The 14,959-nt window shown below is 38.8% G+C and overlaps 1 protein-coding gene across 3 annotated transcripts; it reads right to left on the minus strand.

Moving 5' to 3' along the window:
- Positions 1 to 6,379: 6,379 nt before the first annotated feature.
- LOC117491577 (probable E3 SUMO-protein ligase RNF212) lies at positions 6,380 to 14,935 on the minus strand. 3 transcript variants are annotated; one of them, XM_034141639.1, is made up of 13 exons: positions 14,914 to 14,935; positions 13,980 to 14,096; positions 12,875 to 12,936; positions 12,669 to 12,743; positions 12,461 to 12,517; positions 12,103 to 12,161; positions 11,935 to 11,994; positions 10,514 to 10,578; positions 9,680 to 9,746; positions 8,591 to 8,633; positions 8,343 to 8,397; positions 6,949 to 7,018; positions 6,380 to 6,576 (listed from the first exon to the last, which is right to left on the minus strand). In XM_034141639.1, exons 2-13 carry the CDS (start codon positions 14,086 to 14,088, stop codon positions 6,432 to 6,434), a joined length of 867 nt encoding a protein of 288 aa, XP_033997530.1. In that variant the 5' UTR covers positions 14,089 to 14,096; positions 14,914 to 14,935; the 3' UTR covers positions 6,380 to 6,431. The 3 variants fall into 3 exon arrangements, with proteins under 3 accessions (XP_033997530.1, XP_033997538.1, XP_033997547.1); XM_034141647.1 differs by lacking the exon at positions 14,914 to 14,935 and adding an exon at positions 14,325 to 14,425; XM_034141656.1 differs by lacking the exon at positions 14,914 to 14,935 and adding an exon at positions 14,320 to 14,336.
- Between the last annotated feature and the right edge of the window lie 24 nt (positions 14,936 to 14,959).

The following is a 14,959-nucleotide window of genomic DNA, read 5'->3' on the forward strand; positions in this document are numbered from 1 at the left end:
CCTGTTTTATTAAAAAACACAAAAAAACATTTTCTTAAATCCAGACATATTATGTAGTCCCATTGCCTTTCTTGTTTCTCCAGATTTCCTTCAAATTGGATCAGACATCACTGACATTGGACATTTTTCATATTATATTTTGTTTTTCTTTGACCAATATCGGATTAATAACTTGTTAAGATTGTAAAGATTAAGATATAGTAAGGGGTTAAGGAACTGCAGAAAGTTTGAGAAAAGAAACATTTCAAATGTACGGAAAAGCGAAATCCCTCACAGGAATCTGCGGTATTGAAATTGCTGCAAAGTCAACAGTTACTCATGACTTACTGAGGAATTTACAAATCCTCCATGTGTTGGTTTTACATCTGGTAAGCCTCACTGGTGATAAATAAATAGCATAAGATTTAAAGCAATGACAGACATATTGCATTCTACATCTGTGTAAGAGTGAGATAAAAACTGACTGGATAAATGATACTGTAGGCAAATATGTGACTTTTTTTTACTCTCATTCTTCTCTTATCTCAAAGATTATATCCTGCTTTTCCTGTTCCTTTTTTATGTTCAGCCTGTGAATTTGATTGACTTGGAGAGTTTGCTGGGTGGACAGACAGAGGAGGAGAAGATGACACAGAGTGCAGCTGCTGACAGATGTGTTGAGCTCACACTGACGAGAGCAGATGAGGAAATGGAGAAAAGATCTGCGGAGAGCGAGGAGGTGTCGAAGGAGGCGGGGAAGGGAGGAGGAAATGTTAAAGAAAGCACTACTGTCTTTATTTGACATTTAGATCCTAAAAATCTAATTTGTATACGTTTCATCATTTTTTATATGTAGAAACCTAACATTGTAATAGCTTTAACTTCTTAGAGAAAAATCAGTGCCGCAGTCTCTCTGTATTCAACCTTTGTTTAACCAGGTGAAAGTCTTGTTGAGATTAGAAGATTTTCAAAGAGAGGTCAAGCCCAGAAGTAAAAGAAACAATACAGTTAAAGTCTCACAACAATAAACACACGAGGTACGGGCCATGGGTTGTGTTACACAAAATACCTAAATGTCAAACATTTAGGGATTTCAAGTCTCAAGTGACCATCCAAATAAATTAGAAACCAAGTCATTGTTGTTCATACCACAGTTTGATCTGAAGATAATGTGGGGGTTCTTTGAGAGTTTACTAAAACCAGGGTCTAAGGACGGGGGGGGGGGGGGTGTCGTATTCTGTATGAACTGTAAAGATCACTGAGACAAATGTCAAATTTGTAATATTGGGCTGTATAAATAAACTTTGATTGATTGATTGATTATAATTTCATATTGTGTGTTGTTTGTTTAAAAAGTATTTTCCAAAAAGGAACAAGCTGCTCAATGAATGCCTACACTACTTATCATGACTGCACATTTTCTGTTGTATCTAATAAATGTATTATTATTGTGTAAAGTGTCTCAAATGCAGATTTTTATTAACATTCTTTAACTCAAAAAAAGTTATTTACATTTAATTTGTTCAAGTCATTAGTCTGCGATCGTTCAGTTGAATCTGTTTAATATTATCGGCTGAATAGAGAGAAGTGTGTATTGTTGTTGCTCTGCAGAGAGAGGCTTCAGGTCAAAGAATGAAAAAGCTTCCTGCAAATCATTTGTGTGTACAGGAACGCTCACAACAACACAACAGGATATAGTCTTTGTCATTGCTGTACATTACAACTGAAACTCTTGTTGAATGAAACCTTTGGCAGGCCTTTGTGTTTCAGTTTGTTCCACTTTGTGCAGAGGAGTGTGAAGACATTCCAGAGGCGCTGAGACGAAGGATGAGTCCTTTGTTGGGTTAAAATCACTGTTTTCTTTTTCTTTTGACATAAACCTTCTGTCAACATGACTAGTTGTCAAGTAGCAATGTTAAAGAAAGGATTTTCAATGCCTATCTGTTTTAGCAATTACATTTTGTTGAGAGACAAAACCTTTAATCAGTTTTACTGCATTTATCAGAAATAATGTGAAGTGTATGACGTTCACTTATAACCATGGATACCAAAGAGGCTTATAATGTAAATAAAAAATGTTCTGGGTGAGTGAGTCAGTGAGCATATTTTCACCTTGCGTCAGTAAGCCATTGAAATGATGGTTCAAGGTTTGCTTTTCTCTATTGCAACCCCACTTCCTCTGACCAACAAGATGGCTGCATTTTGACTACATCTTGTCCATTGCCAGAGCAAATGTTTGGTCCTGTAGTCCTTGAGGTCTTGCAGGACCTCTTGCTCCCTCTCTCAGGGTGCTGGTGCGCGGTTGGCTGGTTAAAAGGGTGTTAACCCGCCGAGGAGATTCCTGGGCGCTTGAGTCAACAGCAGCTGTGGTTGGTGATGAAGAGAAGCTGTCCAGAGAGCTTTTCACCGGCAACTGCCTTTTCACTGTGAAAGGAAGGCTCAGGTGAATAGAGTCAGTGACCATGAAGGGCTCACACACACACACACACACCCACATTAACACACCTGGGGGAAACATACATGCACGCAACCAAACCTGAAAGATACCTACACATACACCTGAGAGATTGACATGGTTAGGTAATACATGAGCACACAGCTACACATGGAGGTTTGCACATGGATGCACGCACAAAAGCGCAGATGCATCACACACACACACACACACACACACACACACACACACACACACACACACACACACACACACACACACACACACACACACACACACACACACACACACACACACACACACACACACACACACACACACACACACACACACACAGGTGGGAACAACACAGACACCTGGCTGGCATTGAAGCGCTGTTCTGTTTGCAAACCTCTCCCTCTCTGCACTCATCCTCCACACAGCCACAAAGCCGCCATTAAAACTAGGAAAACAAAAACACAAAAAGAGGCTAAAAGAGGGCAACAGGCGGCTTCCATCCTTCTTCCAGCCATCCCTCCCTTCCACCCTTCCTCCCTTTCTCTTTACCAAATGTTTACTTTCTCCCCCCCTCCGTGAAAAGAGAGGGATGTGGACAGACAGGGTGAGAAAAGAAAGAAATCTGGCAGAGGGGAAGGGAGCCAATGCCTTTAAAGTCTGCCACAGAGCCGTGACAAAAGCCTCCTAATCTCGGTGTTGTCTTTCGTTCCCTTTTTCTCCCTGCACATCCTGCCAAGTGTGTGTGTGTGTAGGACAGAAAAGGAGAGGAAGAAAGTCAGTCAGTGTGTGTTATGCAAGCTAAAGTGTCTGTGCATTTGTTTAAAAAAAGTAGTAAAAAATATAAACCAAGTTGATTTACCTGTGATAAGGAGGGTTGTGTGTGTGTGTGTGTGTGTGTGTGTGTGTGTGTGTGTCAGGAAAGGATTCTTTCCACAGTCCTGCTGACATCACTCAAGCATGCATGGGACAGTTGGAGAAGGCCGGGCCCCTTCAAAGGCAGCAGCCTGCCTTCACATGTGGGATGCCTGTGTGTGTGTAGGTGTGTGTAGGTGTGTGTGTGTGTATTGATGAGAATACGAGTGGTCCAGGTCACCCATCCTCACCTGTTTCTCTTTGACTCATAAACCGCCCCTATTCAGCTCTCTTCCGCTGAAATGCAACAAACCTTTCCTGCCCCGTGCGCTCAACGATTCCTCGATGTCATCCTTTGCACCCTCTTCAAAAGCAGCAGATGTGATTAGGTGTGTGTGTGTGTGTGTGTGTGTGTGTGTGTGTGTGTGTGTGTGTGTGTGTGTGTGTGACCTCCTCAGCGTCCCTTCCTCATCCTGTTGATCCCTATCAGAGGCAGCTGTGGTCCAAAAGCCTTCACACACAGCAGAGGAATGCATGCTGCAGCTATCATGATATATAAAAAAGGCTCAGATAGGCTATAGTGCCACCTACAGGCCGATCAAATTGATGTCTAGTCTGTGCAGCTTGTGTGACTACAATTGACTTCCATATTTTCCATAAATGATTTTACTCTGCCATCTGTGGAAGGAATTTTCTTTTTTCAGGCTAGTTTCAATGAGTGCATTTGGAGGTATTACAAAATGAAGTGCATTTCGGTTGAGAATACACATCACATATGTAATGATGACACTTATCACATACACAGTTTATTATAGGTCATGGCAATATACCCTGTTCCACTGATATGCATTAAATTACAATATTTTGTAAAATGTTTGACAGATGATCGATGGAATTTGATTAAAAGCTAACAGATGATATTTCGGGGTTATTTCCCTTCCTACATAAAACCAGCCAAAAATAAAACAGCTAGTACTAGGGATAGCAATAATCTTTTTTTGTCAAATTAGATATATTATATCCATCAAAAATCCCAGCCATGTAATGACACACAAATACTTGTAATCTTTGTTTTACCCCAAATAACCAAAGTACAAATACCAAGGACTGATGATCCCGTCTATTTTTGTTTGTTTTTATTAAAGTTGGAAATATCACAATAATCAAAAAGAGTGCAACAAGAATATCTTCTTCCCCGAATATGTTGATCACCTCATTAACCCCCAGATTGAGGTGTACATGGTTTGTGTTGGATCATCAAACTCCTTCAAAGGAGGATACTAAGAGTGCAGAACAATTAAGTAAAATGTAAAATACGTTTCTGAATATTCAAATAACTTCAAATCTTTCCTGGTGGCTTTTCACGTATATTTGACATCTTCATCAGTGTTCTTTTGGTCTTTTTTCAACCAAAATGTTAACCAGTAAAGGGGATTCTACACAGTAAATCTTTACAGGAACACTTTCTTTGCACCTCACAAAGACAAATAGCTCCGGTGTGAAATCACTTAGTTCATGTCGTGTCTTGCCTTGAGGGGATTACATTTACAGCACCAAACAGCACAGGAGTGAAACACTGAGTGACAAAGTGTGAAATCTGGATCAGATTAAGAGAGAAGCCTCTCTCACACACACACACACACACACACACACACACACACACACACACACACACACACACACACAACACACACACACACACACACACCACACACACACACACACACACACCACACACACACACACACACACACACACCACACACACACACCACACACACACACACACACACACACACCACACACACACACACACACACACACACACAGTAATAGAGGGAGGGGGGTGGACTGTGGGAACATGCTGCTGAATAATTACCACTGACATCAGAATAGTTTTCTTTAGCTCTCTGAAGTGGCAGGGCTCATTTGTACAGCCTGGAGCCATGCAGAGGTGTGTGTGCAGAGGGAAAAGTAAAAGAGAGAAGAGAGATTAAGAGGGAGAAATAAATGTCTCTGGATAACCTTAATTTTGAAAGACAAGTAAAAGAAACACACACAAAATAACTGTAAACGTGAGAGGTGCAGCACAGGAGATGACCCAGTGTGTGTGTGTGTGTGTGTGTGTGTGGGGGGGGGCATAAGGTAGAGATTATTTGTGATTTAGTCTTCTCCCTGTCAGAGGGTGACACCATGACAGCTTATTCTGCCCCGGGGAGCCATTTCTCTCTAAGTGGACCTTAAAAAACAGGAAACGACCTCAGATCCCACCGGAGCACAGAGGAGGATCAGGCCTACTGACTCTGTACAATACCCTTTAACTTCACACACACACACACACACACACATGCTGGTAAGGGCCTGAATATAGCGTGTTCAAACCCAGAACACACACACAGTCACACCTGAGCCCTCTTCAATAGACGCCATTCAACGCCCTGACAGGCGGGGACAATGGAGGCAGAAACGCGGGCCGACAGAGAGAGAGTGGACCTGTCTGAACACATCTGTCCAACGCACTGCATCAGCTTTTCCCCTGCGATGACTTCAGGTGATCTCATGTGTCTATAAGGTTACACTTTTTCGCTTTGCCATCACTTGCAGCTGTTTTGTAACAAGATTGGAGGGTGAAATCACGAGTCAAGTTACTGAAGTTACAAGCAGCAAGCCAGGAGTGTGGAGGGTGGTAAACGGCACCGCTGCCTGAGGGGTGTTCAGTCACTGCAGAGTGTGTCTGTCATTCTCAAAGTCTTGTCTTGTAAAGTCTAGTAATCAGTAGATTAGTCGATTTTCCTTAATCCCTGTTTTATTTGTGTACATTGAACAGGTGCTGCAGAGTAATGTTGAATTAAGGAATGTAAGGCTGCTGGATTAATATAAGAAGTTCCCTCAAAAACAACATGGCTAAACTCTGCTGGATAACCTGACCTATGACATCAGATACTGTTCACCATATTTCATTTAAAATCAATCACTCTAATTGATTTGACAACACAGGATCTGAGTTAAGTCATTCATGTACAGTACGTTACAAGCTGAATACATTACATTTTGATTTAAAACACAACACACTCTTTGGTGATATTAATACCCTTTATTTATTACAAGTCAGGGGCCAGGTGTTTGTCCTCTAAAGGCTTCCTGACTGTTTATTTGTGTGTCTGATAACTAGGAGGGCAGACCAGGGAGGACATGGAGTGTCTGAAGGAGGAGAGAGGTTTGAAGATTGGAGATTTCCATCCAGAGCTCTGACCGAACGAAATTTCTGGCGTCATCAGATTTCCTTGAAAACGACTGCGAGAGGAGAGGAGATCAAATAATATGATATGACCAAAACCAACACTGCATGTGTCCAAACTTTCCACATTTCCCAGCTTTCCCCATTTTAAAAATAATTACTTAAAACTAGCAAATGTGAGTAAAAGGACTAAAGAGTTTATCAGTGTAGTTGGGGACTATATTCAGCCACAGATTTGGTGTGCTTGTAAGTAGTTTGTTGTTCTTTGTGAAATGGACCAAAACAGTGTCTATGGTAATGGCAACAAAGGAAAAAAATAGGCTATAGCACTCTTTCGCTACAGAAACAATTAATGCAAGATGAATCCATACATAATGTAAATTTTTTCGAGCAGTATTCTGATTTCTTTAATGAATTAAATGAGTCACCTGACTGTCGCCGACGAAGCTGAGTGGTTGGCCGGCAAGCTCTGATTGGACGACCTGTGAGGGATGGTGCCTGAACACCAGAGAGATCCAGTGTTAATCTGTGACAAAGGTCATACACTCCTCATAATGATTTAAAACAGGCCTGAGGTATTTCTGTGTCATTCTAAGCTTTTATGTCTATTCTTCCATCACATGCTCATTTGGAAAAACCTCTAAGTCGACAAGATAAATGGGTGAATCGTATTCTAAAAATAACAATTCAATTGTTCAATTCTCACAATGTTCACATCGAACACACCTACATCATGTACACAACCCTGTCTAACATGGAGCTTTATGATAAATGGTGAGTCATCTTTATTTAATTATAAGAAAACTCTTAATGTCTGTTTGCCCAATAAATCTGCTGCTGCTGGTTAAATATTGTGATTTCCTTCATTTCAATATTTACTTAACAAAACTCTTATTTGAAAGCTAATTTATGTGCCACAAAGGAGGTTAAATCCTTTAAGGCACTAAATTACTAAATCAAAGAGGGTAGCTCAGTCGGTGTAATCCTAAACATAACAACAGCGAACATCTGTATTCCTTTAATCCCTGAGACCATAACCACCAAACACACTTCAAGAGAGGAGAAGGGACTTTTAGTAGGTAGTAGCATGACGTCTGATTTATTTACCCATGTGCTTCATGCTAAACAAGTTGCAATAAAATCGTCTATAATATTATATTTCAATGTTACTGATATAAATCTTTATTTTCTGTCCTGATCATAACCAACCAATATTCTCAAAACATTTTTTAAAAAGATTTCTAATGACATAATGCCTTCAAAATACCATACAAGCCCCATAACACAACCATTAAAAAATGGCTGAATCTGTTAAAAGAAAACTACAATTTTGAAGCCAGGTAAAGCTAGATATAATAGAATGTATTTTTATTCTGTAATGGCTGTGAAAACAAAAACATTTGCATGTGTTTCAATGAGGACATTTTTGTCCTACTGTAAGTGTCTGTATTTAGACTACAGGGTTTATTAAATACTAAATATAAGAGCTGAGGTTGAACCTCCAAAATTCACTCACACCTTCACAAAGTATAAGCCTTTGCATTAACACAGCCAGAAGTATGATTAACAATTCAAAAGCCAATCATGTCCCTCTGAATGCAAAAGGGTTAAAAGGCCTTTAGTTGTATGCTTATATAGCACTAAAGGCTGTATACTTGTATACGGATAAAGAGAGGAGCGGTGTCAAACTACTAACCCTGAATGTACTGGTGTAATGCCCCAACAGAGTTATGGCCTTCAGAGGAATCACCAAAGCAGATCCAAGGTTATGAGCTAAATTCAACATGAATCACAGTTTAATGAGGCGCAGCGGAGCACATACCCATTCGCCCGTCCTGTGGAGGGCTGATTAACGACAGTCTGGGGACGGTGCTGGGCTGAGAGACAGAGACACAGAGAAACTTCACAAATCATACCTTTGTATCTACCTGTTATTCAAAAGAAATAATCTTTTTGTACTAGAGTCATGGAGTAAATGTTCAGATGCTGTATCATATGGATAATCAATGTTACATCACACACTGTATATTAAAAATGGAAGCTCACTACAGGAAGAATAATAGCACTTACTTTCCTGAACAGACTCCTTTCATCCACGTCCATGTTTTCAGAGCTGTGAGACATGAGAGCACGCTTCATTAGTCCTGTTGGGTTCAGTGGGCTGAGCACTGCTTCAACTTCTTTTAAATAACAAGCCAAACGTCTCTTTAACCCCGACATGTATAGTTTTATTCCCAAGACAGATATTAACGTTTTGGAAAAATATTTTCAAGAACAAGAATACAGGATAATTACCTAAGATACCTTTTGTGAATACATAGAGTACATAGAGTAAGATGAAAAAAGAAATAACTAGTGAGATAATTCAATGTTGTTACAGTGGTTTTTACGATGCATAATCATAATAATGCATCATTTCAATAGCAATTTCTTGAAATCAGTTGATTATTTTACTGAAAACATGGTATATATATTTGTAGAAAACTTGAGCAAAAACAGCAAAATATCAAGAAGTAGTGTGCTTGTATTGGGAACTCATTATCTTGTGAATACTTCTTACATTCAATATTAATTTCAATGACTAAAATCTAAATATTTTCAAAAGCACTCGATTACAATATCCCTAGCATTTTATGTTACAAATTAATTTAGCTATATTAGCATCGATTTACTTTTAAATGCCAAACTAAATGGAGCCCTCAGGCATGGCGGTAATTCTGCAGCTGGGGTTAATATCTGCCGTCCATCATCTGTTTGCTCAGTCGAAGAATCTAAAGTCTCAGTGAATAAAAAAACATTTGTACTATTAAACGCCGGCAGACAATCAATCCTGTGTCAACGGTGTGGAAGGAAACCCAATAGGGAATCCTGACTAAACCCAAACAAAGCTTAGCTTATTCAGGTGTGTGTGTGTAGATAACCGCAGGGCAGGGCACAGCTATACAGCAGCTAAAGCTAACATAAGACACCGGGGCTGAACTCAGGATATAGCCTGTTTGCACTGTGGAATACCTCCTCCATTCTCTCTGTCGCGCTCTTATGGTGAGAGAGAAAGCAAGGCAGAGAAACACAGACTGAGATGAGGTGAGAGGTGTGCGAACTCAACATAAAATAAATATTTAAATACAGAGTGAAACGTTATGGAGGGAGGATACTCACATGGTATTCATTGAGGAGTGTCTAGAGATGGACATGGGGGAGTGATATGGGATCTGTAGGACTGACACTGACAGACAATAAAAACAACATTAACTCACAAACATTATTAATGGGGATGAGACATTGGTGGTCATGCAGGGAATACATGTAAATAGATGTTTCAATGATAAGCCCACAAAGACATTGTTAGTCTAATTTGCCTTTTTTTAGCCACAAGCCGATTCTGCTTCGCTCTGCATTTTATTACTTGTAATCTTGATTGGTCAGGCTTAAAAAAACAAAACATGTTTCCTAATGCTGAAATATGGTTTAAATGTTTTTACAGCCTTTGGTTGGAGTAATAATCACAAGTAAAAAAAGCAACATTAGGGCCAATTTACATTGCTTGTCTTTCATATGATACTTCAAACGCTTTTTATATCCAATGTATTGAGTTATATCTAACCTCTTTCTCAGTCTGAGCAACAGTAACACAAGTCAGACTCCCACTTTTTCTTGGACTCTAGTTATTAGTCATAATAAAGTAAAGTAACATATAATATAGTATATTATGAATAATGATCTTCATTAATGTCAACTTCAGCTAATATTCCTGCACTGAAGACATCAACAATGATGAGTGAAATAAATATAAGCAGCCCCTCATGAACAGGTATAATGTACAGTGTATTATCAGGTATAATGATTGCATAGTATGATACAAATGTATTAAAATGTAAATGGCAGTTCAGGGTGTTTACATCAGAGTGCCATACTAAGAGGTGATGTCTTGCATAAAGAACGATACAAGAAAACAAAAGTGACACCATTGTATACCATGGGATTGTTGTTTACCTGATTTATGTCCATGTGGAGTATGCAAGCTGTGGCTCATCTGAGGCACTGAAGAAACTTTGGCACTGAGTAAGAAAAACAATAAACATTTAAATATAAATACGCTCCAGCACTGGTACTTTAAAACTCAATGCTGCACATTCTAACAATGTATGCTATAACATTTGTTACAACAGTTTTCAGATACATATCAATTAACAAAACTTTCACTTAATTACTACTTTGCTATATTTTCTGGCCTTTTTCAAAAACAAAGTCTCTCTGTTTTAAACTAATTCAGTGTTGGTGATGGTTGTAAGCTGTGGTAGATGTGCCAGGAGTGACACCTAGTGAGAGGAGAGGAATAACAGCCAGCTGGTTGTTCATAACTTTATGTGTTGCCAAACTCAAACAGGCCGTTCAATTCCAAATCAGGTTGTACTACCTTAACCCTCCTATTGTCTTTGTTTCCCCCCTTACGTTGGTGTTCGTGGTCAAATTTGACCGGTCCTGTTTTAACTGCTATTACATTAACACAAAAACCATTCATCATCACCAAATTTCATGTAACACCCTTTCAAACTGTAAATATTGTATCAGACAGACTAGGTGTGAGTCACATGGGGGGGATTGGGCACATCAGGGGGGGGGGCACATCTAGAGTATGTGTGTGTGTGTGTGTGTGTGTGTGTGTGTGTGTGTGTGTGTGTGTGTGTGTGTGTGTGTGTGTGTGTGTGTGTGTGTGTGTGTGGTGTGTGTGTGTGTGTGTGTGTGTGTGTGTGTGTGTGTGTGTGTGTGTGTGTGTGTGTGTGTGTGTGATCTGATCCGGATGGTTACTAATTCCTTTTCTTTATGGCGGTCATTTTTGACCGGGAACACCATGGGTGTTACAAAGTTGACTAAATCATCCAAAATTCAATGAAAGTGGTGATCAGCAATTGTATATGTTCAAATGTCTCCTGTTAAAGATATCATAAAGCCTTAATGCAATCGAATGCAAAACAAAAAAGTTATGATTGATGAAAGTAGTAAATCGGTCAGATTTGACCCGAAGACAACAGGAGGGTTAACAGATCCTTATTGAGTCTCATTACATGAGCAATATCATCTCTGATGCAGTATGACATGTGATGTTTATTGTTTAAATCCTGTGTGAGTGAAGTTGCTAAAAAAGAAACATCAGCCAGATGCTTTTTAGCAAAGATCAAGATGGCTTGATTGGTGGAAAAGTTAAAGACTGCTAATTAGAGAGCATTGTGGCTGTGAAATAAGAAGGAAAACCTGCCAATAAGCATTTACAAACTGCACCACATAGAATTTTAAGAGCTCAAATCTTGAAAAAATTATACAATTGCAACTCATAAACAATTTTCAATAAAAATGACCTATTGGTGTTTAATAATGAAAGTGATTTTTAAATGAATATCTCCTCTATGCTTTACCTCTGATGATGAAGAGAGTGTTCCAGCTTAGTGATGTAGGCGCTCTGGTCCTTCAGCTTCCTTCAAATGAAAGAAAATCAAAGAAAATAGGAGGCACCCAACTTTTCGTATTTACTGCAGTTGAGAAATAGGTTTGAAAAGGCATTAATAACGTGTGCTTCCACTTACTTTGCCATCTGCTGCATTTCTTGCTTCATCTTGACTAGTACCTCCTCTAGTTTCTCATCCTGTAATTGATCAATTGGATGGGGACACAGTAGGGCAGCTTTTGTGACTATCTTGTAATATAAACGGTGTTAATTATTACTATAGTATTACATTTAGTGGGCAGCGAAGAGAACAGGAAATCGATTAAATCAAACTTTCTACATGGTAACAAACAATGAAAAAAATATTATGTCAAAAAGCAGACATTTCACAATTATTAGACAACATAGTCCATTACATGCCAGATGAACAAAATGAAACCCTCAAAACCCACACACAAACACAATAAACATCCACAGCAGGAACAGATGTCTCTCACCCTCTGCTGGTAGTAAGACAACAGTCTCTTTTGGTGTCTTGCCTGGAACATTAAAACCTGAGAAAAGGGAAATAAAGTCACTGTTATTTCTATACTTATGTAAAAATACAAATATCACATAAAGAACTCCAACTGACAGACTTTCATCTGATATAACAACAATTAACAAGATTTTAATATTTGATGATAAGATCGAAAATGACCAAACTTTGCTGATTTCTGTGAAGTTTTTTGTTGCCACAACGTTGATGTCGGTGAACAGGGCCTTCACTTCTGAGCTGCTCTGAAACAAAGACATTTCAAATGAATGTAACAAAATTATAATGTAATATAATGATATCAGTCTGATTTTAGTGTGCTTTTATCCCACTCAGACAGTCACACAAAGGATTCAATGGGAATAAAGATGCTTACTTTGTCGGTGAGAGGTGATACTTGGCATTTGGCGTTGCATATTAAACACATGCCTGGTTTTCCTGAAAGAAAGGTTTCAATTAAATATGGACAACAATACAAAATGCATATCCTTTCTACGCTTATAGTAAATAGAGGATTCTCTAAATCTAATTTAGGAACTGAACAAAAAGGGGCTCTCAAAGTGCTTACCCCTCAGACCCAAAACTAATTAAGTGTAACCCCTGGGTTTAACCCTGGAAGCCAGAGCGAATTCAAATATAATCGAACTCTTGAGAGTTTGACCCATCGGGAACAGACCCATGGCTTGTGAATATGATCGGCTTTCCTAAAGTGGGACTGAGAGACTTCCAGGAGATTACTTCAAGAAATCCAATATCCAATGATGATTGGTGTAATTTACCTCTTACTTCTTTTGAGGATATGACGAGAAGCACCCATGGTCAGATAATGTTACGCATCTGTGTTTTTTCGTCCCTCTGTGGTCATTTTGAGTGGGTGTGTTGTTGTTTTGTGTCTCTTTGTAGTCATACAGTGTTTTAATTGTGGTAATTTAGAGTATTGTGCAATTGTTTTGTGTCCCTTAGCAGTTGTTTTGGTCTCTTTATAGTCCTTATGAGTCTATTCCTGATTGATACATGTGTCTTTAAGTAACATTTGTTAGTGAAAGCCAGGGGGCTGACACAAGGTAGTCAGTTGAGTAATACTTCCATGCCCTTATCCTCTTTTCAATGTCAAATTGTGTAATTATACTGGAAGCCCCCCTTAACAAAGAGCTTCACTAGATCAAATATTTCCTTTCATCTGCTGCTTGATAACAATAGAGCAGATTCATATTAAACCAACTTTGGCATACTATCACATTTGTATTTCTAAGGAAGAGTTTATTTACTGGGGGACTCGTTTGTCTACTATCCGCTCAAATGTTAAATAGAAGCTCCAATCTTGAATACACGGTGTATAACTCAGTCTTCAGCTATGCAATATCCCATAGAGTCCAACAGATGTCCCTGTTTGATCACTTTACAACTGAAGTGAAGCTAAACTTCCCCATCAGCGATTGTTTTGACTGTCGTAAAGTTAGTATCGTTAAGTTGTTTTCTACCTTTCTGATGACAGACATTGCAGATGATATGTCCACAGGTGGTGACAGCCAGTTTTCTGTCAGCACTGGGGCAAAGGAAGCAGGAGTTGCAGCAGATCCAGTAAGACATTTGAAAACCTGCAACAAAAAAATAAAATTAGGTTAGCGTTTAATTAAGCTAACTCATCTTGTTAAGTCATTTATGCTAGTCATTAGTGTGTTTACATAGCATTAGCTAATTTTGCGAGGTGAAGCTCAAAGCTCCATTTTCTACTTTAAAATGTGTTCTGGCTTTCGTGTACGTTCAAGACAACTTTGTACAACGTTTTTAGAGTAACGCATGTACATGTCAATTAATTACCTTACCGACGATACCCCGCTGCAAATGAAGCTAAATGCTAATAACGTTAGCTAGCTAGCTAGCATAAATAACTGATCGACGTTCTAAAGAGTGACGTCATGAGCTGCTTTTACATTTTTTGAAACTACAGAAACATGTCTGTTGACTAACGATCTGTAATGATTGTTAGCTTAGCTATATTAAATATTTACTTATTTAACGTTAACAACTGGCACCTAACGTCAGTTTTTACGCTAACTAACCACGAATAATAACGTGTTATCATCTCTAGGCTAATGCTATAAATATTCTAGCTTAATCTCGGTAAAATGAAGTATTGAAACATCTTATAAAACGTTTTCACAACTGACTTAATATTTAAACATAAGCTAAGTCATTCACAAAAGGTTATGTTTATTGCATTTGTGCCTAAATACTCTATTTAAAAATATCCAACATGAACTCATGATTTTTGTTCAGATGTAATTAGAATGTAACTGAGAGAACATTCACTCAATTATATAATTAAAGGTAGGGTAGGTACATTTGAGAAACCGGCTCGAGATCGCTAGAATTTGAAAACACACAACCGGAGAAAATTTGCCACTTCCTTACAGAGCCCCTCCTCCAACACACAAGAACGCGCACATGACCAATGAGG

The sequence above is a fragment of the Trematomus bernacchii genome, unplaced genomic scaffold (assembly GCF_902827165.1).
Source record: "Trematomus bernacchii unplaced genomic scaffold, fTreBer1.1, whole genome shotgun sequence".
Classification (NCBI taxonomy): domain Eukaryota; kingdom Metazoa; phylum Chordata; class Actinopteri; order Perciformes; family Nototheniidae; genus Trematomus; species Trematomus bernacchii.